The sequence below is a fragment of the Stegodyphus dumicola genome, chromosome X2, assembly GCF_044657685.1.
Source record: "Stegodyphus dumicola isolate Sdum_Otavi_A_Nest chromosome X2, ASM4465768v1".
In the NCBI taxonomy this organism is placed as follows: domain Eukaryota; kingdom Metazoa; phylum Arthropoda; class Arachnida; order Araneae; family Eresidae; genus Stegodyphus; species Stegodyphus dumicola.
In genome coordinates, this window is record NC_140781.1 from 138,488,168 (window position 1) to 138,515,235 (window position 27,068).

Here is a 27,068-nt window from a genome sequence, read left to right on the forward strand (position 1 = left end):
CCCGAAGGCATGCCAAGAAGGTGGGAGAAATACCTTATAAAGTGATCTGTAAATTGCCTATTTCAACTAACATAAAAAGCAGCATATGTGATATTTTAATTTTCCACAGTGAGCTTAAGTTTTTGTCACGCTATTTTAATATTCTTTCTCGACACTCTATTTACCTACTCAAATATTCCATTTATTTACATCTTCATGTCTGACACTATTCTTTAATAACTATTATATACAACATTTTATAAAAATCATCGAATACTCCGAAAGTTTCCGAAAATAACGTCAAGCATTTTACATAAGTAAAACTATTATTAGGTAGCGTACGGCTTTTAGTGTACATTTACCGAGTCTTCCTTTTACTCTAAAAATTAAATATTTGGCTTAAAAATTAATATTTATATGTGTTTCATATCAGAGAACTTACGCCGTAAACGCCTTCTGACATTACTGACATCCCAAACATAATCATGCTATAAATGCGAAATATAAGTTTAGGACGTTCACGTCATTAATTTTTTTTCTTTAACAAAGTTTCTTAAAATGTATTTTTACATTTTTATCGGGGGCTCATAAATAAAATATATGTGGTTGGAAATTCGTAAATTAATTCTTAATTAGGAACTATAAAAATGTGTTTATTTAAGTAAACAGCTTAAGTGAAATCATTTAAGTTTTTTATATTGACAAAATACTTATAAAATCTGGAAGCATACATTACTGACTATAAAAAGACTGTATGAATTGCCTTCAAGTCTTGTAATTGCAAAAACAGAAAGTCAGAAGGAGGATGTATAAGACCCTTTTATTTGAACACAAGATGTAACAATGACCCCACTTGGGTTTACACAAGCCAGCACTTCTGCCTTAACTTAAATAAGTAATGTTGAACTAATATTAAATGTAGTAAGATTAGCCTAACGGCTGACAGGATAAAGTCAGCCGTTAAAGTAAACCGCAGGAAAGGTTCTGGTTTTTAGGCCATCAAATTCGGCCAGACAAGCCTAATGGCTAGAAGCACTCAATTCCACAGAATCAAATCGCTATTAAGTCACAGTAACAACGTGGCCTCAAGTAGGCAGAACACTCTTTAAAATCAGCTTGCGAAACCGTTGTTTAAATAGCACTTCTTTCTCCCTTAATCTGAAAAACGCTCGCTATCTCATTCTGGCACGAAAATTGTGGGTGAAAAAGTATATTTTAACTCAAAATTAACTATTAGTCAAAAATAAACAGATAAATCCTCACACACTTGTTAAAAGATCACAGAATTTAAAATGAAAGCAGAGCTAGAACACCGTTAAAAAACATAGCTCTCTTTCCCCAAAATCTGTGAATAACATTTCTGAATACTTGAATAAGATAATATTTGCTGACTATACAAATTGATAAAAAATTTTAAAAATGGTTAGTTTGTAATACGAAGAAGACTCAAAGAAGAATTTCAGGAACATAATTTAATTCTAACAGTAGAAAAGAATGGAGGAACTACTTTGACATGAAAGAGCATAGAATATCTGCATTAATAATTACTGTGTTTTATTTTGAGAATTATAAGTAGGTAACAACATCAGCACCACCACTTTGTTTATGGCATCAATTATGATAGCCTGCAATATGAGAAAAATCCCAATTATTTTGCAAGGAAATTACAAAGAGCTGGTTCTTCGACATGACAGCTTGACATCTGATATCGCCACTCTCCTGAACTGCAATTACGAAACGTCAGCAATCCATCCACTTTACATGCATGAGAAGCATCTTTTCTTCCCGTAAAGCTCCTGCCTTTGAAAAAAGGGCAAAGAGTAATGTTAGGCTTGTCTGATTCCTGTCTCGGAACTTGACATCTTTAGAATGTACTGAAAATGGCTTGTTTTTCTTTTTAAAATTTTCGTTTTAAACTCTCTCCTCCAAATGTATGGACTGAAGGCATATAATGCAGTTGCCCTACATATAAGATAACCTGATGTTTACCAATAAAAGGAATCAGTAGAAAAGTTTTTATATGGATCTTTTAAATCCACCCATTCATTTCGTTATAAAAAGATTTTAAGTAAATAAAAATCAAATATGCTTTAATAGTCCATTCCATTTTTCAACATTCTTTTTCCACATGCTATATAATTAAAAAGAAAATTGAGAATCGGTTGGTATTAAAGATCGTTTTCCTAAATATCTCAGTCTTCAGACGTCATTCCAGTACTGAAACTGAATAGGTAAAATCCAAACAACGTTAATGCATATATTTAACTTTTAAATTACTGAATAAATAAAGCCATTACGTTTTTTATTATATGTATATTTTTAGAGCCTGCTTACATGATAAAGGGCTTATTTATTTACTTACTTATTTAAATAATGACATTTAAAAAGATCTCTTAAGAAACATAACATTCAGACACATTTCTTGTTGGGCAAAGAGGCCGCAATTAGAATTATAGCATAAGTGCAAATGTGAAAGAAATGTGAAAGAAGAAATCATAAATATTAGGCTTCATTTTGTGCTTAACGGAAAGATTAGCATCGTTTTGGATAGAACCCTGATTATTTTTGGAGTTATATGATAGATTTTTAGTGTGTTGTTACATATACTCTCTGAAAACTATCCATTTTTAGTTGTTACGCCGCTGTTAAGAGAAATATTATGTAGCAAGAATATAATAAAATAAATATTCTATTATTGACTTCGGTTTATTGGGATCGCGCCATTAATTATTATGCAAGAAATATTATTCTTGCATAATATCCTATAAGGATATTGTAAGGATATTATTCGAGAAGCTGTCCTATAAGGATAATATGCACGAAAACTGTAGAAGAATTTTAATGTAGTTTTCTTGCATTATATCCTAATATAAAGAAGAAACCTGGAAATGGAGGAAGAATATTTTTAAAGGCATAAAAATATTCGTCAGTGCAGCATTGATTTTCAAAATGAGTAGTAACTTGATCAAGCATAATTTTGGTATATTTAGGACAAATTAAGCACTCTATTCAGTATGTGTCATTATATGATGCAGCTGGTCAGTGCAGCCAACTAGCATTTGGCTTCCAGGGGAAAGTGTGCTTGGCTTTCCACATTTCTGGCTTCAAAAATTCCATTTAAAGATCAGTTTTTACACATTAAGAATATTAAAGTCAGTTGTCATACGTTTAGAGATCACAATTTAGTTTAAGAAAATGATAATTAATTCACCTGGCTTTAGGTGTTTTCGAATCAAAATTTCTCCAGTTTTACTGTCTAGCCATTTATAGTTGTGATTTATTATTCCCCAGTTTCCAGTCAGAAATATGAATGCTTTGTAATAGCATTTTATTACACGCTAGACATAATAGTTACTGTAAAAGCTATAAAGTTAATGAAAATTTGAAACTTAATAATTTTTATATTTAATATGATGTTGCTGCACTCTTGGAAAGGCTTATTACCTGTTGATTTAAAGAACTACAAAAACTACAAACTCCCTTATTATATAGTTCTCTGTTGCAGAAGCAATGTGTCTACAGCAGGCAGTGCTAAATAGTGACATTATTGAATACGGACTTTCCGCCTGGATTCAGAAAATTTGCATATTCAAGCCATGTTTAAATATAGACATTTTCTAGTAATCTTAACTGAATCTGATTACTATGCTACCAAACAATAAATATAATTGAAAATTTCTCCTGTCAAAAAATTTATCAGCCCATATCAGTAAGTTAATAACAGTTTAACAAATTCCTGTTAAATCTATATTTTGATCAGTACTGTATTATTTTATGTATCCCTAGGAAAATATATCGATTACTTTGGAAATTTGAAGGAAAATAATATGTGTCTCCGATACGTATAAATGATTAAAACAATATATATATTCCCATTCTTAAATAAATATTATGAGATCACGCATAATGGTGGTTAGATTTCTTTAACTGAAATTCTTCTAAGAAGTCCCAAACCCAGAATGTATTCACATATTTCTGAAATTATCACAGGCAATTTCATTTAGGGATAGAAACTGTATACTTTTCCCAAAAGCTGTTATCAAATGAAACTTGTAAAATTCATCAAATATATAGTTATCCCGTTCATCAAAGGAAGTCATAATGACGATCCTAGAACGCAAAATCTAATTGTCATAATGAAGAAAATTTAAATTCCAATAAAAATAACTATAAGTTAGAACTAACTTTCGTGTTCGTAAACTTTTGCTATATTGCCTCATGCCTAAACGCTACTTCAAAACTTATCAAGACAGTAAAATATTTAGAGTCTTCTCTTATTCAGAGGGCAGCACTGATTAGTTTCAAATAAGTCGGGTACATTAGAGTTAGCTAAGTAATTATCGGAATTTTAACGTCTTGGATGTAGCTTCCAAGTAAATCATTTACACGAGCGCTCAATTTCGACTGCGAAAAATCAATTAAAAGTGCTTTCTGTCTAGATGCCTTTGATATTCATAATTAACCGCCTACGGCGTAGCAAATACGATTTTGAGCCAACTAATAAAAAATAATTAAAGATGATAGTGGAATGGATTTTACTAATCAAATTAACTTCGTAATTTAGTCTGCGATCTTTATTCTGTCAAATTTTCAAAAATAAGCCACTTCCTGGCTTCCCAGTTCATCCATTTCCATATTCGGAACTGTCAGGCATCATCCATTTCAGCAAAGAAGTGGTCCTAAAGATAAGCTGAAGTTCATTAGCTTGTTTTATACTTAGGCAAATCGAGTTAAACCATTAAAGAAAACGAAAGCCACTGTCTGATAAATGTGCAACAACCTCCAATGATATACTGCTACTTCATTCGGGTAAGTACCACCAAAATGTCACTTGTCATTTAGCACTTTCCGTCAATTGACAACTCTTGAATAAGACAATTTAAGTTTATTATAAGAGAAACGTTGCTTTGATTTCCTTTGGGTACCATTAAAGACAACAATCTTTAAAAGCAATGCCTTGGGCTTTCGCAGCATTGCGCAAAAATAAAAAAAAATGAGTACATTAAAGAAAGCCATTAGTTTTACTTAGTTTAATGATACATTCATTTAATTTCCTTATTTTATTATTTTTTTCAATTACGATCATGTTTTTTCATTTAATAAGGGTTTTCAGGTTCGTTCCTAATGACGTAGTAGATGTAGTTTTGAAAGAAAAAAAAATGTATTTTCTTGTTTTCTTAAGGCTAATTATTAGATCCTAGTAAATTAGGTTATAATAATAAGATAGTTTTCTCTTTGTGCATTGTTCTCTAGGGCACGCGATGTGCAGCGTTCTGCTTTGTGTCTCAGCAGGTTAATGTAAAATTACTGGGAGTTAGCAGTATTCAGAATTAAAGCATTTTGAATGAGATAAAGTAATTAGAGTTGAGGATGATGAAATCTCCCAAGCTATGTGATACATAAAGTTTTGGAGATTATTTGTTAGGTTTCTCATTTGCGATATGCTAAATTTCTAAAATAAAAGCCTTAAGTGATTATCAGATTTTTTTTCAGTGAGATGAAAACATGAGATGGGAATTAGCGGGAATTACCATAAAAATATGTTTCGGAAATGAAATTAAAGTTTATTTCAGAAGGAGGCTTTTGTGGAGCTTGTGGATTCAGTTAGTCAATGAGTCCAAATGAAAAATTTCTTTGAATATTGAGTTAGTGAATATTACGGACTTTGTTTCTTTAAATTGAATTTTTCTATGATTTAGAGGTTACTTCATTTAGTTTACTAACAAGTGCACTAGGTACTACAATCAGAGTTACTGTTTTCATTTATTAAATTATGCTTAGTTCGTAAGGAATTATCCAACTGCCTAATGAACCTTTTTTGGTATAAACAGTATACACATCCAACTAACAGCAGAAGATCTGTGGTTCGAATCGGCGAGTAAATATCTGATGTTTTATGCTACCTGCTTCGAAAACAATTTACAATCTCTAGAACCTTTTTCAGAATAATAAAAGTGAGATGCTTATAGATCGAACTTCAAAGACAATGACATAAAATACTTATAAAAGAGCACTATGTTACATCTAAAATTTTTAAAATGGAGTAAGTTCAAAATCAGACCTTGAACTAAAAATCAGACCTTGAACTAAAAACGCCTTAAAAGTTGAAATAGATCTAATAGAAATAATAATATAAGAAGAATTTTTATATCTTTCCGGAACAGCCAGAATTTAATACGTCAGAGTAAAAAGAAAAAGGAGAAAAAATTAAAACATAATAAGAATATAACAAATCAATCAAATTCAAGAAATAAACAAAAACGAGATGTTACATACTTCATCAGAACTCTTCTAGGAAGAGAGCCAACATGAAAGCAATTTTTTAGAATATGTTTAAATTTTTTTAATTTAGTTTTTGACCATATTAACTTGAATATTGTGTAGCTGAGAAACAGCCGAAAACATCAAACCGAAAACAAACAACCCCTCCTTTCTGCATGCCTTCTTGATGTAACCTGTAGCACACTCGGCGCGTATTCTAGAGGTCCAGGTTCGAGTCTCGGCGAGGAAGTTGTTCATTTTTCATGCCTCCTGCTACAAAAGTCCTAATGAAGCTACCATCATAGCGGAAAAAAAGCGTTTCCAGCTTTATAAGCTGCTAATCCAGCTTTATAACAGATATTAAATAATGACCTTTAATAGTTTACTGCTCAAGTTTAGTAACTGTTATACGTTGCATTAATTTTATACGCATTTTCAACTTTTGAATGCTTAAGTTTATTTCTTGCCTTTTCACTAAAATTTATTAATTAATGCAAAAATATGAAACAGAGAGATGAAAATATTTCTCATTCCTTCTTACGCTAACATGCACTTAGAAATTTTAAATTCTAAAATCCCTTCTCTATGATTATTCATAAAATGACTTCTGTATGATTTTTCTTGTGGAATTCCATTTGATTGGTTTAAATGAATCGTATTCCTTCTTTAGATTAAATTAGATCGAATTTCATTCAAACATGCGAGGGAAGAAACACGATCAGAGTTCAATAATTATTAGTGGTTTTATGGAGTAGTTCTAATTCTCATTAAAAAGCTAGCCTTTCTCCATAAAATCAAGATTGATTATTTTTATTGTTTTTATTTTTTATTTTAGAGTTTAGTTCTCTACATGTTTTATTGTTTCAGTTTACAAAGTTATTTTACGGTATTTTGAACTCCAGTAGGGTCATCCTTTATAATTTTAAAGTTTTATAATTGCAGTAGTTTATTTTTCTTTGAATTTCATAACTCTCCTAGGGGATGATCTGTATTAATAATTATATTATATATAATATATGTTAGCGGGAATTACCATAAAAATATAGAAGCTTTATTTCCTTCAATTATTAATCGTAAACCAACACTTTCAAATTTCTGAAAATAAGGTAAATATTTTTAAGAAAATACGTCCGCATTGAGTGTAAAGCACTCTATGAATACTAATTCTAGCATTTTATATAGTTCTACTTAAGTAAAATGTGCACTAAAGAAAATATTCATAATTCTTTAATAATTGACAACAAGATGTTTTATATCATTATGTTCAAATTTTTCGGAGATATTAGGTATTAATAATTTTACGGATTCAGTTACAACGTTAATATTGGAGGCTATTTTACGTAATTCGTAATAATATATCACCAAAACAAGTAACTTTTATTTTGCAGTATCAAGTCTGATGACACGCTCGTATATATTGCTTACATATAAGTGTACAAAAGATATTTTAGACAAATATAATACATAAATTCGTTTCTCGAATAACTCCGCCAGTTTAGCACGTGATTGCAAGGAACGTTTCGTATTCAATTAGTCAAATCATGATGGCATTTTACTAACTAGACTTTTCACTTACGGAGACAATATAAAATGTTTTGGTTTAGTGTTAAATTAAATAGAAATAAGTTATTTTAAACACATTTATCTCTTAAGGTCCATATATATATATAATGGCTTAGCTAGAAAATGTATGTAGTTTGCAATAAAACAGAGTTTTTGTTTTCTATTTAAGTTTTAAATGTCATTTCTGTGGCAATGAGAAAAGTTTGAAAACGGAGAACCATTGAAAACTTAGTCGTGTTTGTTGTGTCGAATTCGGGACTTTAAAATAACCGAAATGATGTACAACTTTAAATCACAACAGGATACATAGGGACTGCATTTGATTTCTTACAATGCTTATGTAAACTATTTAGATCTTAGAAGCAAGCTTATTCATTTTATTTGAGATATTTAAATTTTTTTTTCTGTTTAACATTTTCAATGAATGTATGCAGTAATACCTCTAAAGTAAAACATGCGATTAGTTTGGCTAGATTTCAAATTTGAATATTGGAAAAACCATTTGGGGTATAAATTGTAATCATTTTACAAATTCATAAATTTAGAATTCTATACAAAACATCTAGAATAAACTCAAGTTGAGTTTAGTTTATTTAGCTAAATTCAGATGAGCTTATTGGTAACGAAAAGAAATAAAATAGAACTCTGCATGTATAAATTTAATTTTTTTTCGGATGTGTCTATAATGTTTATTTAATTCTTTCATTTTCACGTTGAATCTATCTTACGCTTCTTTCCATTTCGTCAGCTCCACCAGAAATGTAAATTAAGTGGGTTTTGCATAGCGAACCAAAATGTAAATTAGGAAAAGAGATTCGGCAACACTACTAGCAATGCTGTTCTCTTATACTTCTGCACACTTGTAATCAACACTGCCAGTGGATGTCTTCTGGCTTTTTCTAATATTTTTGCTTACAACTTGTGCTTTCTTTAGATTATTATTGGTTTATGTATTGGACTATGGCAAAGCAATCGAGGGATATCTGCTTATGGGAACGGATGCCTTCATGGACGACTTTCTAAGGGAAATTAGCTCGTATACACGTTACACTTCGGAAAATTCCAAAAACGCCAATGCATTCAGTCCGTTCTCCGAAATTCAAACCTCGAACCGAACTACCAGCTCAGCGACTTTACCTTTGATGGCCCACGGTTTTTTGAGAAGGTGCTCAGTTTGTAGAGACATTAGGTACTTTTGGAAGCAGGCAAGATGAAAAAGATGAGCAACGCCTTCGCCGGGATTCGAACCACGGACCTCTGGAATACACGCCCAGCGTGCAGACCACCACACCACGAAGGCAGACTAAGAAGGCGGTAGAAATACCTTATATATTCCCTCCTCCTTTAAAGGGCGACTGGGGTTTTAGGGGACCCAGTCGCCAAATTCTGGGTGTGGAGAATCCTCATCCACCACCCTTTTAGTTCGGGCACAACTGTAGAGACATTAGGTATTTTTGGAAGCAGGCAAGATGAAAAATATTAGCAAAGCTTTCGGCGGGAATCCAACCAGAGACCTCTGGAATATGCGCCCATCGTGCAGAGCACCACACCACGAAGGCACACTAAGAAGGCGGGAGAAATACCTTATAAAATAAGTACTATTTATTACAGAATAACGTAGAAAGTTCTATATATTTGTATTCTTTATTTGCTTTTAAGAAGTTGTTAAATATTCTATTTTAACAAATTCTTAAATATTCTAATTCCCTTAAGGCGGAGTTCCTATACAGGCCACTTTGCATCAAGATGGAGCCATTGAAGTTGAAACACCGTGGCAAGTTGGACTGGTCTGGGAACCAGCATCTCACTACGTTCTGCAAGAAATACTGCCTGTACAGGCCGGAATGTTCCCATTACCGGTACGACAGACAACATACGTTGGTATGGAAGCAGCCAATGTTGTTGAATGGAGATACGATGTTAAATACAACAGGAAAGAAAGGTCCCGTGTAGAAAGAAGTATATCAGCCGTCGAAAGAGTACTAATGGTAAGTCTAAAATTCATTTACATTTAGCTGTAAGGATATTTAACATTTTGTAGCATTCTAACAAATTATTAACAGACTGTGCACAAGCTTTAATTTTAAGATCTGAAATCTCATTTAAAGTTTCCTTTAGATTCGCGCGAGAGAAAGAGGGAAAAGGGTAAAATTACTATGCCAAATAAATATCATAGAACCTTGATTTCTTTTGTTTATAAAATATCTTACTATTTTATTACTATGTATTCCTAATAACTATAAGTAACTTTACTTTGTAAATTTGTAAATGCACAGTTGGATTCCCACTCACTCTTCCTTACAGACATTTTACTCACTAGTTCGTACGGCCCATGGAGCATTTGCGGAGCATTTTCGAGGTCTATATTTTTCTTATGGCATCGAGTGATTCACTATCAGACATTACCCATATTCTTAGATTTTCCGTTACTACTAATACCCAATGTATAATATGTATATATTAATTGTAATAAATATGTATATATTAATTGTAATAAATGTGTATATATTAATTATAAACTCGTATCTTGTTTTAAGTCACTGTATTTAATTTAACTTTTATATCTCAAATATTCTTGTCTCCTTCTATTCGAAATGTCACATGTTCTACAAAGAATAAGGTTTCCGAACCCAGGTACCCTGGTGTAAGGGCACCACTATATCATCGCTAAATATCATATATTAATGATATTTTTCGGCAATCTTCTGCAATCTTAATTCTTAAGTAATTTCAACTGATAGAAAAAATTATAATCTTTTTCTAAGAAAGAATTCTCTGTGAAATTTCAAATTAAGGAGATTACATCATGTTTTGAGTGAGGATTACGCTTGCTTGGGAACTTTTATGAAACAAATATTTTTAGCTATCTCGGGATAACTTTTAAACTAGAGCTGGGACTAATTTGTTCTCTTAATTAAAATATAGTAAAAAGTATAATTAGACTGCATTTTAAATGTCATTTTTAGACTGGCTGGAATGGTTTGAGAAATAATAAGATAACAGCAGAAAGTTAAAAGTATTTTATAAAGACTGCAAAGATAAGGGTTTACAAATGAGGATGAAAAACGTATATTTTTTTTTAAAAAATCAATTTGTATGGAATTACTTTTCAATTTACTTTAAAATTCCATTCGATTTATTTTGTTATACATCTGTGTTAAGCAATTATATTTAAAAACTTGTGCCACAAGATCCTTTCTAAAGTACAACGTTTGCAAGAAACACTTTGAAATATGAGACTGAGATTTAATATCTCACTATTTACGGCCAAGGAAATACTTTTTCTTGCAGGAAGACATGGCGTTCAAAATCTTCTAAGCATAAGAAATATGTCTTTCAGGTTTTTTATTGGAATAAACGATGAACTAAAATACAATGACACACTTAAACATTTTATTGATAATATTTACTTTAAAAACAAGAATTCCGTTATAAGGAACAACAGTGAATCATTTACCTTAAAAGGTACCAAACAATATCGACTAAAATCTATTTAAACGGCCTTTTCTGCTTACCCTCGGATTTCGGCATGAATTTATATAAATAACCATAAAATAAATTGTTACTAGCCCCACGTTATTAAGTTATGGCATACATTTTTCTACAGAAAATTATTTGATGAATGTTGTTTTATAGCGGAAAAGATTGGTCAAGAAAGTAATATCTGAATAATATTTTAAAAAAACATTAATGAATTTTTCACGTTTTGTTTGCAGGGCTCAATTAAAAAACACAAAAATGTTTAGCCTTAGCGATGAACATAATTTTTGTCAATGGATGATATAAACTTCAGAATCTCGTATAATTTAAGAATTAATCTTTATGAAAAGAAGATGGTCTAAAATAGCCTAAAGTGATATGAAATATCAAGAAAACAAGGCATGGGCTGGAATGCAGCTAAAGCAGACAAAATTCATAAAATAGCTTACCTTATAAGATTCTGAGACGTAATAAAAATCATTTTAAAGAGAACTTTTATTAAATATACATTTATAATTTTAAATCAAGCTCTGAAACATTTTTATTACAATTTTGCGTCTGGGCAGTGATAGTTATTGAGTATATGTAAACCAGTCGTTGTTCTACTACGACGTTATTATTAATTATCTATTACGTTGTAGTAGCATTCTGTAATTAACATAACAAGGCGTTATAATTAACATAACAGGACTCTAATAACGTTAGTCGCTGTATATTATAGCTCATTGTGATCAGTTTGATCTAAATTTGGAAGTCACGAAGCCCATTTTTAAAGATTTTTAAGTAATTTTTCTGATAAAATTATCATTCTAAGTAACTTAATTAGCAAATAGATGAAAATTATTTTTATTCTGAGTAAAGTGATTGTATGCGTGACATCAATATTTACGCCACATTATCTTGAAATTTTTATCAATATAATGTTACATGGTAAAGCGTCTAATATTAATATGTATAATAAAAGCTGCATATCTTCATGAATGCTCCACTATAAAGTAAGCATAGTTTCTTAGGGTCTTTGAGGCAGGCTTTCAGGTTTAAAGAAAATTCCACATATTTAACCATCTAAATTTAATTTATCTTTGTTTCACAGTATTAGGAACTACCAAACGCGACTAAGAAAAATATATCTTATACAGTTTTAAGTATTCTGGTATTGCCATTAACATTAACTCTAGAACACAATAAAAAACTGTATCATACTCAATGGAAATAAATTTGCAGCCAATAAGAACCACTTTCAGGCTGCAGGACAGAGAAAAAAAATCAAATTTTTAGCAACTGAAGAAAGAATTCTTAGGAAAAATACGAAAAAATATATTTTCAAATTTAGTTCCCTATTTTAACCTATCTAAAATAATTTAATTCGGTATCTACTTAAACCTATAACAATTTAAATCTTACTGATTCTTTTCTACTCGAATTTCATTAATTTTTTTCTATCTGAATCTCATTAAGTTCTGGGAGGTTAAATATTTCTCTTTTGTGAACCCTAAGGAAATAAGCAGCAATTACTTGAACCCTCTAAAATTCATTAAAGTATTTCTTTACTTTTCTTATTTTTTTAACTATTATTGCTATCGAAAAATTGCCATACAATAAACTTTGACTTTCGTATCTGGCAACACACGTCATTAAATAGGCAGAATATGAAAACTAAACTTGTTTTCTAAGAGAATGAATAAAATTTTAAATAACCTTACTTTTTATACACTGGGGTTAACTAATTACCATAAATTAGACGGTAATTTATTGCTGAAAATTAGTGAAACTTTCACAGCCTGGGTTACAACAATCCCAACACTTTGGGAAACACAATTTTGCGAAAAATCTCGCGATCGAGAATTCACATAAACATTTTGTAAGGAGAGAGATGTATACAGAAAAACAAAACAATACCTCAAATAATTTGTATGTAAAGATCATATAAACTTTTAATTTAAATTTGCATTTAAAAACAATCAAATTCTGGAAAACCTTTTCATTATCTGCATTTTAAATCACCATTTATGTGGATAGGGCTTTAAGATAAATCACATAAAACATAATAAACATAAATCACCATTTATGTGGAGAGGCCATTTATGTGGAGAGTGTACATACGAAGATTTTTTTATTAAAGAGTTTCATTAGTTTCCAAGATAATTCAGCATCGAAAATGCTTGTCGAAAATGACAAGTAACAAACAGCGATTTCATGTAATTTCACACAATGATCAATGATTACTTTTAACGTCCTAGAAGTCCATCAAAACTTACGTTATTTTAGAGTTTAGTCTTCTAATTTGTATTTTTGAATAAGATTTGTTTGTGAGGTATTCTTGCGAAATTTCTAGATGAAATTAATAAAAATATAATTTAAACATTAAAAAGAATTTAACAACTGTAATAGAAATTTTTTATGGGAATTTATTCTCGAAAACATCTGATATTCGCAAGCAAATTCTCCCAAGATTCATGAAAATAATCGCAGAAATACAGGCCTTGTTAAATTTCCTGTCTTAATCATAATTAAGCATTTTGTTTTTGAATCTGCCCTAATCGGAAATAATGGCATATGTTTCTGAGATGGGGAAAAAGGGACATCAAATGAAGAGGGTGTTCACATTCAGTATCAAAGTTCAGTTTCCAGAATGAAATATCTCATATGCAGATTTAAATACGAAATTGTATATTTATAATGAATAGTGAGAATGCAATACTAAGTACCATAATATAATGTAACCTATATCAATTAGTGTTTTGCCTTAGAGAAATCGTATGGAGAGATGATACCTGTTTACTGTTTGTGCATATTAGGTGTCTTTCATAATATCTAACTCACATGTAGTATGTAATAATTATAAAATGAAAATCACATTGATGCTAAGTAAATTTATCGAATTTATTTGATGACGTTTAATATTTTTTACAGGCCAACGATATTCAGTATATAACTATGGAATATGACTGGGTAGCAGCAAGAGAAATACTGTACAATAGCTCGCGCAGGCCGTTTTTGGTCATCCAGTACGACAGCTTTACTAGACCTATCCAGTGGTTACCAACAGAAACCAGGTTGCCTCTCAATGTAATGTATGACAGACTGGGACGTTTGTCTGGTTGGCAGCAAGGACCCTTATCTGAAAGCTTTGGGTATGATCGTATGAGTCACTTGGCAGAAATCAAATACCCGGATGGATCAGCAATGAGATTCAGCTACGATGGAAAAACGATGGTAATCATAGTTCAATTATATTTAAAAATGTATTTCTGTCTTTGAATTAAACCGAGATGTTGTGAAAAATGAAAGGAAAGGCTTGCTGTTTCATTAAAAACTAAATCCTTGGCTTTCAAACTATTTTTAAGTTTTTCCCCATTTTATACAGACCTATAAATTTCTGCTCTAATGAATTAACCTAAAAACTTTGCAAGCACATTTTTCAGTTGTTTAAAACATATCGTGTTTAAATCCTTTAAACTAATTTATGTCACATAAAACAATTTATTTTTTGGCCTTCAATATTATTGCTCATTGCGAAGGTAAAAAAGGGGCATTCTTAAACATTTTACGAATAATCAGCTGTACATTTTTGAACATTTACTACATTTTTATCATTTTCTTTTTCATTTTTCTCTTTTTTATGATGTAATAAAAATTTGTAAATAACTTGGGTTTAGAGCGCATCAGACATTTTTCTTGAATTTTCGTCTTTCACTCGCATTCTAAATTCCATTAAGGAAACTAAGATCACCGATTTCGGTTAAACTCTACGTAATCAGCGAGGAAACTTTTCGCGTGGGCTATAGGAGCCAATTTCAAACGTATTATGGCCATTTAGTTGCTTATTTTAAATGAAAGGAACAGATAAACAAATCGACAGGGTCTTGCACTTCCTAATCCATAGTAAGGAGTAAATTTTAAATCTCCATAGTTTACTGAAATTTCTTGAGACACATTTAAAGTAGTGAAAGTGCAGGACATATATGTCCCACTTTGTATGTAAAAAACGAATATAGCCCCCTGGAAAAGGTTACCTCTCAAAAATAAGCAATTCTGGAAAATTCAAGAAATACTAGACTAAAATTATAAGTAACATTTATTGTTACGTAAATCCATCCATTTGGGGAACGCAGTTGATAACTGCAACCGAATAATAATCACTCGAAATTTAGGGGCGGTAAGTTTTTTTTTTTTTTTTTTTTTTAATCAATATTATAAGATCTATTAATGTTATTTTATTTTACGAGAAAATTCATTTATGAAAAAGGATGTTCAGAAAAAAGTCAATTTTCCTCTACTTTATTGTATTCATGCGTTTATTTAGATGTTTTTAGCATCAAAATATCGAGAATAGAATATAAAATATTGGAATCTTGAAATGATGATTTATCACAACTGGAATTTTTCCAAATAATTCCGAATAAAATCACACTTTATTATCATTTAGTAGAAACCTTTCTAATATATCTTCTAGGATGGTAGTTTTCCCTTGCATTTTTAATGTGCCTCAAACATACATTCATATTAGAATTGAAGCGAAATATGTTTGCCAATTATACTAGACAACTTTGATGTCCTCATGAGACAAAAATCCAAACTGAACAGAAATGTTTATATCTATATTTATACATATAAACATTATATATATATGTATATAATGTTTATATATATATATATTTATATATAAATAAACATTATATACGAAGTCAACGAAAAGCAGAGGAAATCAAGAGAAACAGAAAATATAGGAATGAAGTGTTAAGAACAACAAATTTTTGTCGGTGTTAAAGTATAATGAGGTTTTTGTGGACACAGATGTTTAAAATACCTTTGTAACGAATGTAGAAAAGCAGGTTTCAAAATCTGTGTCATCTTGGAAACTGAAAGAATAACGTAGCTGAATACAATAGTTAACATGCATTTCGATAAACCGTTTTTCTTGAATAAATTTTATTCCAGATTTAAGCAACCTAAAATATATATATATATATATAAGGGGGCTCCGAGATTAAAAATAAAAGCTTTTCTTTTGCATCAAAATATGTTATCAATCAATCTATTGTGAACTCGACCACATGAAGGAAATAACAGGATATAAATGTGAATTCTAACATATAACCTTGATATTTGAGAGATGCGCTGTAAGTGCCTGAAAATACAAGGTAGCCCAAAAGTAACATTTAACATTCAATAAATTAAGGAATAATGTAGGTAGAGAGTGAAAAATTGACACAGATGCTTGAAATGACATGCGGTTTTATTAAGAGAAAAATTATAAAAGAGGCCAACATATTGCACTAGGCAGTAAAATGTCAGTGACAACGCATGAGAATCGTGTAGAAATGAGCTGTAGGGAGAGATGGAATCAGTCCCTTCACGACTTTGTCAATTTTCTATCCTCGGCTCTGGGTGTTGGTCGAGGCGTGATGTTGTTTCATCACACCAATCAAGATCACACTCTTTTTCTTCAAAGAAATGCTTGTTCTGCTATTCAGACTGTCAGTGTGACGGGTGCGAGGTAAGCTTATATGTTACAGAATCGCATCATCCCTAATCTGGCTGATAAACACCTGTTGGAAGATATGGCTTTTATGCAGGATGGCGCTCCATCACATATTGCTACACGTGTTAAAGACCTTTTGCACTCATAGTTTGGTGAGGATTGCGTGTTGAGTAGCCACTTCAGTCATGCTTGGCCTCATTGGTCCCCAGATCTTAATCCGCATGATTATGGGTTGTAGGGTTACCTGAAATCGCAAGTCTACCATGATCGTCCGACCTTATTTGGGATGCTAAAAGACAACATCCGATGGCAGTTTCTCGCTATACCTACAGATATGCTGCAGAATGCTGTTCACAACATTGTCCCTCGACAATACGTATTGTTGATGAATGACGACCGAACATTTGTTATAAAGAACATAGTCTTTGCTAAAAGTCTATTATTATGCTAATTATTGCTTTTGTTATCATATGAAAAGCCATCTGTTGGCAGTTTTAAAACCTTTTTTGGCTTTCAATAAAAGCTTATGACATTTCAAGCATGTGAGCCAGTTTTTAACCTCTCTACCTACATTATTCAATGAATTATTGAATTTTCAAATGTTAACGGACTTTTGGCTCACCCTGTATATTCACTTTAAGGTCCTCTAATCAGAGTTTGGGCGAAATAACAATGAGTTGAAGATTATGCGCACCAAACAGCGGTCGAGCGGTAATGTCGCTGAACGCTGGTAGGTCATGTGTAATGTGTATAGGAGCCAGTTTACCTGAAAATAACCTCCACGAAGGCATGACTTTCCTTAGATAGCCCTCGAATGCTTTTTCATAATTAAAACAAACAAATCAAGATCGTACACTTCTTTTCTAAGTGGTAAATTGTCTTTTCATAATAATGCGACGACCAAAGCAAATTACGTATTTAGGAACATTGCTATTAACAAACATTTCTCTGCTTTTATAAACAATTGGTAAAAGATATTCCATTTACCATATCTAGAACAATCGAAAAGACTCTGTTTCGTTCATTTGGTTTATTGCTTGATGTATAACATTCATAGTTTCATGTTATTTTTTTTTATTTTCTTTCTTTAATGACCCCCACCACAGAATTTCAGCTTGAGGGGTTATTTACCTATTGTTTAATATGCACTGAATAAGCTAAAATAATCATAAGATTTAGCAATAAAAAACTTTATAAACCTTCCGCAGCTTATAACAGTTAGTATCTCAACCAAACGTTTTAAAAATCTAAATTCAGAATTTCACTTTTCAATTTTTCTCCTCAAAACATGTCGGTAAGTAAACTATGCTTCATCGTATGATATTCAAAATATAGTGGTTGAGTTAATTGTTTTCTTTATTAATGAAGAGAGAATTTCTTATGACTTTCGAAACACCATATGCAATGTACGGATACAGATACTACATATTACGGTTAACAACAGCGACGCATTCAGGATTTAATTTTTTCAAAACTTACGCTAACTTTCATTTTTATACGTGCCATTAAAATATTAAATATTTAATATCATTCCATTATTTATAAGATTTTTCAATGTCTGTCAAATTTATCAGCAGATTAAAATTATTAATATAAAAAACAAAAAAAAATTTAAGGGTGCAGATTTAGCGATTGTCCAAAAGGGCTCTTGTAAGGTTTAATATGGCTTATGAATAGGTGTTATTGAGAGGAATCGCCCAGATGGAGCAGCGAAACATTTTATAGGATATTGGGTGAATGTACATTTAAACTAGCATGGGAATGTTATATAGCTTCCATATCTTTAAAAAGGGAAAAAAATTGTAATCTAATTTTATGCAAATATTTATTGTTTTAAAAAGATGTATGGGGATTTAAATGCATTTTTATTTAAATTAATCAGATTAAAATTTTTAAAAAATTGTATTTTTAAGATATACATCTATTGCTTTTAAATAATTGAATTTGTTGAATAACAACAGAAACATTAATTAGGAATGAATAATACGTTTTTACGAATAGCAACAGAACCGAATGAGAAGTGAAACAACGCAAAATCGTGTTTCGAGACTAATAGCTATTTTGGGCTAATAATTGAGATCACACATACTATTCATGTAGTTTTATAAATAGATTTCAAAAATTAAAAAAACTAGATAAAAAAATTCAGAACTCATTTTTTCGGATCATCATTTGGATAATTTCAGTCATTTTACATAACTATTTTCATTATTTTTAATTTCACACAGAATACAAAGTAGTTCAGGTAATTCTCTTTTTATTCTTCTAGAAAATATTCACAATATTTTCTAATTTGTATAACATTTAGTAGGAAGCAGATTCTCGAACGATAAAACTAAAAATATTTACATATTTGCTCAGTCTTATACATATTTCATAGTCACTTTTAATAATAACATTTCTCTGACAGTAAGAGGATTCTTTTATAATCATTACATAAGGGAGTAAACTAAGTATCTTTCTGTAAAATGTATTTAAAAAAAAAAAGCTATTTAATTAGATGTTCCAAAGACTCTCATATTTACAAGAATATTCGAAAAACACAAAAGACGCGAGTGCAGAGCACCTGTAAGCCAAACAATATACCATTCTAATAACCAGCTCTCAGAACCGAAATTCAAAAAATATCGATCGCCAATTCACTCGTGACACAATGAATGACTTGGCAGAACTGGGAGTTTAAATTGGTTCTGCTTCAACGACATGACCTAAATGTTTCGAAGATGTCGTTTGACTGAGTTTAAATGTCTGTATCTTGTCGATAAAGACATTTTGAAATTCATGGCTCTCCCAGGATAACGGAACCATGAGTAGATCTGGTAAAATGAGCTAAAAGACTCCTTTTTGATATAAAATATTCCATCATATAAATGTGTTTCAATTTTCATGCATGTCAGAAGAAGTATATTTTCGATAACAGAAAACAAAATTCTTAAAAATGTTTGCGTCTTCGACATTCGTAATGAAAGAAAACACAAAAAAAAATTATTTGCTCTGTAGAGACATTAGGTATATTTTTGGAAGCAGAAAAGATGAAAAATAGCAAACGCCGTCTCCGGGAATCTAACCACGGACCTATGGAATACCGGCCTAGCGTGCAGAACCACTACACCACGAAGGCACGCTAGAAAAGTGGGAGAAATACCTTATAGCGCAAATTGCGTTCTTATCTTCGCTAATTTAAAATATATACATATTAATGCATGCATAAATCTAATTTTAATGATGCAGACATTTTACAATGAAACCTTCAGCAATATTTTGTTTAAATTTAATAAGCAAACATTAGTTGATCTTAAACCCAAAAAAGATAATTCTTAATTCACACGAGCTGATTATAATACTCATGTTGCTTAAATTATGCCAAGGCATACAAGGGCTATTCTGCTAAATGGTAGAGATACTTTCGGGGACGATCTTTTAAGGGAATCTCCTTCGTATTCACATTCCACATGGAAGAAAGCTACGAAACCTGTCATTCAGCCAGCTTAATCGCTAAAAAGCAAACTCGGGTGCTGTTTGTGATACACACTATTGCGCCTGCTGCCATTGTCTGTTCTGTCTACAAGAATTTTCGAATCTGAATCAATGTGTTATTGTACATTAAGTGAAAGTAAAAGTGTAAAGTGCAATCGTAATATCTGTTATTTGGCTCCATGATAAATAGCCAAACCTATACCTACGTTCTCCAGTAATAAATTAACGAAAGCGCAGAAACTTTGCTTTCTACAACCAAACACACCTTCATTTATGGATCAAGAAGACGTTTCAGAAACGTCTAAAAGTCTGTTGCCTATGAGAGACTTTTCAATGATGCTATTGAAAAGTAAACGACAGACTCGAAAAGTAAAAGTTTTTTTTTATCTGAGTTTCGACAGAAATGTATTTCATCAAGCATGTGAGGAAAAATGCTTAATTATTAAAAAATAAATTAGCTTTAGGTATGCCTGTATTGCAGATTTATCTGTTACCGCAGGATGCAAATAATTTTGGAAAACTATAATGGAACTTCAAATGAATAAGAAGAAATAGCTGACTAAATGTCAATGTTGACGTTTTTTTTTCACTCAAGATGCTTTAGGTATGAATATACAGGACAGCATGAGAGCAAAAGTATTGCTATGAATGAGAAAGAAAATGAGTTTCAAAAGATTAAGTTATCCCTAAAGGAATATATGTACGATGTAGGCGCCACGCTAAAACTTAACTTCAGACCGTAGAACTATTCGCAATGCTCCACGAATGACAAGTACCAATGATAACATTAGCTGGGTGAAAATTTAGATAAAATTTAAAAAAAAAAAAAAAAGTGAAAGCTGCTATTTGTGATGATTTTACGAAAAAAAAAATTCCCGTGATAATTTCTTGATTAGTACACTACATAAATACTAGTTTTACTGCTTTTTTCCTGCACAGTTAATGAGAAATTAGCACCGTAAACTGATACTGCATACATATTGAAACATCAAAAACATTTCCACTTCTTCCGCTATTTTTCCATGTTTTTAGAATTTTATATGATATGCGAATAGTCTTGACTACAACATCATACTACTCATGATTCGAGATTAGTTTTCTCCAGGTGACGACTTCTTCCCTGAGTTTTAAGTTGTTCAATAAAGTATATTATTGAAAACGAAAAATCCAAATTTTTAGATTCAGGACTTTTATGGTGAATTTAAATTCTGAGGGACTGCGAGAGTAGAATTATAATGCATAGTCCTTGTCTGTTGTATTGTTTTAAATAATAATGTTTATTTAAGGGCGTTTAAGTGTTACATAATATAAAAAATATAGTTTTTGCATTCCTAAATTCCATAATTTCGAAGTCATTTTTAAAGAACACAATTCATTACATTGCGATATTATAAACGAACTTTGAATGAACAATAAGAACTTTCATATGAATTATACAATTCATCAAGAAAAATACGAGTAATAGCGCTATGTTGTTTAAAATTAATTATTTCAGCTGTTTGTGCAACTATAAATGTAAAAACCATTTTCAACAGCTTACAACATTAATTAACCGCTTTTATTGTTAAAACACATTTCCAGAAAAAAACATTTTCGACAACCATTAAATAAAATTAATACGCACTTTTATCATCGTTACAATGTCCCATTAAAAATGATTATCTATAATATCCATTAAGTGTACTTCTAAAGCTTTTCGTATCAGAATTGAAAAAAAAACGGGATAAAGCAGTGCGAGTCTTTCATTGTTTTAATTCCTGAAAGTTTATTAAGGAATTATCTCGAGGTGAATGAGTACTCAATATTTTATCTAATAAACAGTTTTAGACAAAGATGGGGAGAAATCTATGGTGGTACTATCAAAGCAAAATGCTCAAGATTAAAAAGAAAACAGATGTAAATTTATCTGTACCGAATACGGACTATTAAAATCGAAGATCAAAATTTAATGCTAAAATTATAAATAACTTTAGCGCTAAAATAAGTTTAAGTTAACATTAGTGTTGAAATTATAAAAACCTTAACGCTAAAATTATAATTAACTCTTACGAGGCAAGTTATTAAATTTCTGGCAGAAACCGGAAGATACGGAATGCATTTCTGCCTGTTTTAGCTTTTACCGCAAAGTTAGAGACACACCTGAAACTTTTAATGTTACAGTTTAATGATAGCTTTAACGAGGGTTATCAAAATTGTAAATATGTTTAAATTTGTTGAGTATTAAGACGTAAAAAGAATGTTCATCCGAAAATCCGTTTTTCTCTTGGTATAACCCTACAAACCTTGCCAAGGAACAAAAACCAGAACGCCCTAATTTTTTCCCATTAGAGTATTAATGTGTTAAAATATTCACTTAGAAAACACATCTAGGAAAGAAAATTAAGCATACCCACTGTTTAAAAATATACAAATACAACTAGGCGTGCAAATTTATTAAGTAAAAATTTCAAATATTTATGAAAATTGATCAAATGGTAGGTATAGTAAAAGGTACAGTGCATTAAAATGAAGCGAAAGAAAGTAGTTTTTAGACTAGATGAATTAATTAATTCAACTTTCCATTGCTAGAGAGATCTATACGATAGCGGCAATAAAAATAATGAGTACAATCATAAAAGCACTGAAAACTATGATGGATATTTTCATCTGCAAACAGATGCTCTAAATAATTACTTTTATGAAGTGCAATGAATTAATTGCATCGAACAAGTCGTTTTCGACATTACTCTAACCTTCTTCGATACCGTCGATATGGTCTTCTATCAGTATGATTTACATTAAAAATCTCCCCTTGTGATTCATTTCCATGCAAAATGCTCCCCGTAATGCCCATTTGTTTGATTTTTGTAAATTTTAAAAACTTTATGATTTTTGAATCAAAAGGTAACGACTATACGAAATAAAAAGGAATAATAAAAATATAAAATAAAGAGGAAAAATCAATATATGGATGATACTGAACTTGAGATTTGGAAACATTACTTTGCAATTTTAACAACTTCAAATACGTCACAAAATTTTTCTTTAACCTCTAGTATTCTTGGCTAGCATAAACTGCTACTAGATCTATTTGAAAGTCTCTTAGCCACTTATCGCTGAGATTAGAAGATGAATACAACAGCAGAAGGGCCCACCAGCGGCCGAGCGGTAACGTCGCTGAACACTGGTGGTTCGGTCCGAGGTTCGAATCCCGCGAACGGACTGGCTGCATGGGTGTTTTCGTGGTTTTCCCCATGTGTAATATGTATACGAGCCAGTTTCCCTTAAATAGTCCTTCACGAAGGCATCCCTCCCTTAAGGCAGATAGCCCTCGAGTGCTTTGCCGTAATCTAATAAACCAAAACCAACAGCAGAAGGGTGTAAAAGACCCTTCTCTTGATTTCCGTTATTTTAGAACGGCACAGTATTTGTGCTTACAAATCTACCATACACTTGCGACGATAAGACTAAAGATAATGGTAAAATAAACTAAATTTAAAGATAAGCTAGTAGTTTAAGGTTACACAAATTAATTTAACCTAGTAATTTTTTTTCTCCTTATTACGTGCTCCGCCCTTAGATACTACATGGAAAGGGAGGGATGCCCTGTGGAGGTCTTTTTAAGGGAAACTGGCTCTTATCCACGTTACACATGGGTAAAACCACGAAAACACCCATGCAGCCAGCCCGTTCGCCGGGACTCGAACCCCGGATCGAACTACCAGTGTTCAGCGGGTTTAACCGCTCGGCCGCTGGGGAGACTAGCCTAGCAAGTTCACTCTGAAACCTACACCGGCGTGATAATTCAGAATTCAAACAGCTGGTAGAAACAATAACGTGCGCACTCAGCAGCGAAAAAGACTCCGACTAACCTTTTTTCTACCTTCAGTTTAAATACACTCTAGTTCACAGTAACATATTTACATTCTGCCAGGGAAACGCGAGAGAAACAAGAAATGTCAGAAAAAGCTAACTAATTAAAATAACTATTGGTAAAATTAATATAAACCTCACAATCTTAAGAACCGATGTTGCAGGTGTGTCTCGATATCGTATATCATCGAATGTATTTTATTACAAAAAAACAAATATTTGCTATCATGTTATGTACGCGTATTAAAAAATTAGGGCACAGAATCGTACAGCAGTAAGAGTAATTTAATGTAATAGGCAGTACTTTCAGAGATATTGCAATAACCATCGTTTTTTTAATTGTTTTTTGTTTTACAAATATGCGGGGATATATAGATTTCTTGTTGACAAAAACGCTAAATTATGAGATTATATCTAAAATAATTTCAACTCTGTTTTTTCCTTTAGTGGAAAATGACTAAATATCTGTATGAAAATATTTAAAATGTTACTTTATTGGTTGGACTTGAACATGAAATCTTAAAATATCAAAAGAATATGAGGTCTTTACAGATATATAATATTTTATTCTCATAAAATACGTAAAAACTAAAAGCTTGATAATAATTAAAATTCGTATTATTAATCTGGAGTTAGTTCTGTAAGTAAGCTGATTAACTAATGAAATTGCTTATCTTCGCGTTGCACGTTATTTAGTATTATTACCATGTTTACAAATTTTTAAAGAAAAAGCAGCTTTTAATGCAAATTTCGGGATTTATTCAAAATAACAATGAATTTTAAAATGATTGTCATAATATTTAACATATTTCATTTCTTGCTGCATAATACTTCATAAACAAAACCTTTTTTTTAAGATTGCCCAGTACATATTAAAAAGAATTACATAAAATGCAAACAATTACAACAAAGCAAATTTAGGAACTCCGCGGAAACAGAATTCTCATTATATATTCTCTTCGAATAAATTCATTCTTGTTCTCATTTTCTAGTTCTAATTAGGATTGCAAGCAAAAATCTGAAATAAGCAACAAATTCACACGAAAGATTATGTTCCATTTATTTACCCCGAAGGAAATCAGTTAAAATATCTTTGCAACTTATCCTGATTTTTGAATTTACTTGTATGTAATGCTAAACGTTGAGAATTCCTCCCCCCCCCCTTGTCGAAAATATAATTGTACAAAAATAATTTTAAACCAAGTTTTTAAAATTGTTGAACAATTTATTTACCATTCATACTAATCTACTTTCTTTTTATTTAATTTCTAGCCAAGCAAAGTTGTGCTTCCAAGCGGTAGACGATTTACATCCCATTACGACCAAAATGGTGGACTTAAGTTTGTGACTACTCCAAAAGGAACTCGGCACTCCTTTTTAACTTTAATTTCTATTGGATTTTATAAGTTTTTCTACATTCCCCCGGGAAATAGTGGTCCATTCGTCATCCATTTCAATGATTTCAAGCAGCCTGTGATGAAAATATTTCCTGGAGATCAAGGTAGAGTTCTTTACAGATACAACAATCAGACACTCCTTAGTGCCATAATTTTTGGTGGAGGAAAAGTCGAGAAAAATTACAGCTCTTCTGGATTTTTATCATCCGAATCATCAAGTACTTTAGAAATAGATATCAGAAGTGAATACAGCTATGACGGTGCTTTGTTGACTACCTGTAAAATATATTATATAAGCCAGTTCCATTTGACTAATGCTATTTTACATTACCAGTACGATAAATTTTTCCGAATCAAAAGTATTTTGTTCCGCATTGGAAGTCTTCAACTACCTACCATAGAATATTACTATAATCCAAAAACTGGAAGACGAGAACAGATTGGAGACTTCAGGCTTTACGAAAAGAGCTTAAACGAAACAGTTTTATCTGATGGTACTGCTTCTATTACGAGGCAATTTGATGCCTTGCACAGATTTCGACAAGTATCCTTGGTCATAGCCGACAAGGAGGTTTTCCGTATGGACATTCAATATGACAACCGAAATTTTGTGACTCAATCGCGAACGTACATGACACATTTGGGGAAACCAAAAATGCGGCTGCAAAACTTTTCTTATGACAATGAGGGACAACTTGTGGAAATGGTTGGAAGAGATCACTGGAAATTTACGTATGATCCAAATGGTAATTTAGTGACTATGCAATATATGGGTAATCGTATAGACATTCTTCATGACGTTGGAGATAGGATTGTTAGCTTTGGCGAAACGCCGTATGTAGTAGACGGGCGAGGATTTGTGATTCAACGAGGAGAAGAAAGCTTTGCTTATAATACGAAAGGACAATTAACTAAAGCCTCTCGTAATGGCAGATATGATGTAGAATATTACTATAATACGAAAGGTATGATATCAGTAAGAAAAGATAATTTTGGAAATGTTACTCAGTTCTTTTATGCTGATTTGTCGCACCCTGACCAAGTGACTCACACCTATAATAATAATGATGGAAAAATTACTTCATTTCTCTACGACGACCGTGGCTTCTTGATATTTCTTATTGTCAACAAAGAAATGTACTATGTTGCTTCTGATCAAAGTGGAACTCCTTTGTTTGTTTTTGACCGTAAAGGAGAAATCGTCAAAGAAATCAGCAGAGGACCTTATGGTCATATTTTATTTGATTCAAATCCTCACTTTTCTTTGCCAATAGATTTTCAAGGAGGCATTTGCGATCCCTTGACAGGAATGCTTCACTTCGGGGAGATGGTATACGACTCATTAGCTGGGCAGTGGCTTACTCCAAGATGGGATGAAATTTTGTACCATGTGACAAACCCTCAGCACCTACATTTATACCGTTTCAATAAAAATGATCCTATCAACAGCGATAAGAAGATGAAAAATAAATTAGGTAAGAAACTTTCTCTTATTCTCGAAATTTCATTATGAAACTAATATGTTAATTACAGTAAAAAAAATCTTAATATTTTAATTTAAATTAAAAATGACA

The 27,068-nt window shown here is 31.5% G+C and overlaps 1 protein-coding gene across 6 annotated transcripts in view; it reads left to right on the forward strand.

The window, feature by feature from the left end:
- LOC118192698 (teneurin-a-like) overlaps nucleotides 1–27,068 on the forward strand; it is a 1,025,489-nt gene that overhangs the window by 980,178 nt on the left and 18,243 nt on the right. For all 6 annotated transcript variants that reach the window (XM_085809689.1, XM_085809693.1, XM_085809690.1 and 3 more), the window contains 3 exons: nucleotides 9,517–9,791; nucleotides 14,197–14,499; nucleotides 25,370–26,969. In XM_085809689.1, the coding sequence (XP_085665815.1) occupies nucleotides 9,517–9,791; nucleotides 14,197–14,499; nucleotides 25,370–26,969 (2,178 nt within the window). The remainder of the gene's footprint in view (nucleotides 1–9,516; nucleotides 9,792–14,196; nucleotides 14,500–25,369; nucleotides 26,970–27,068) is intronic.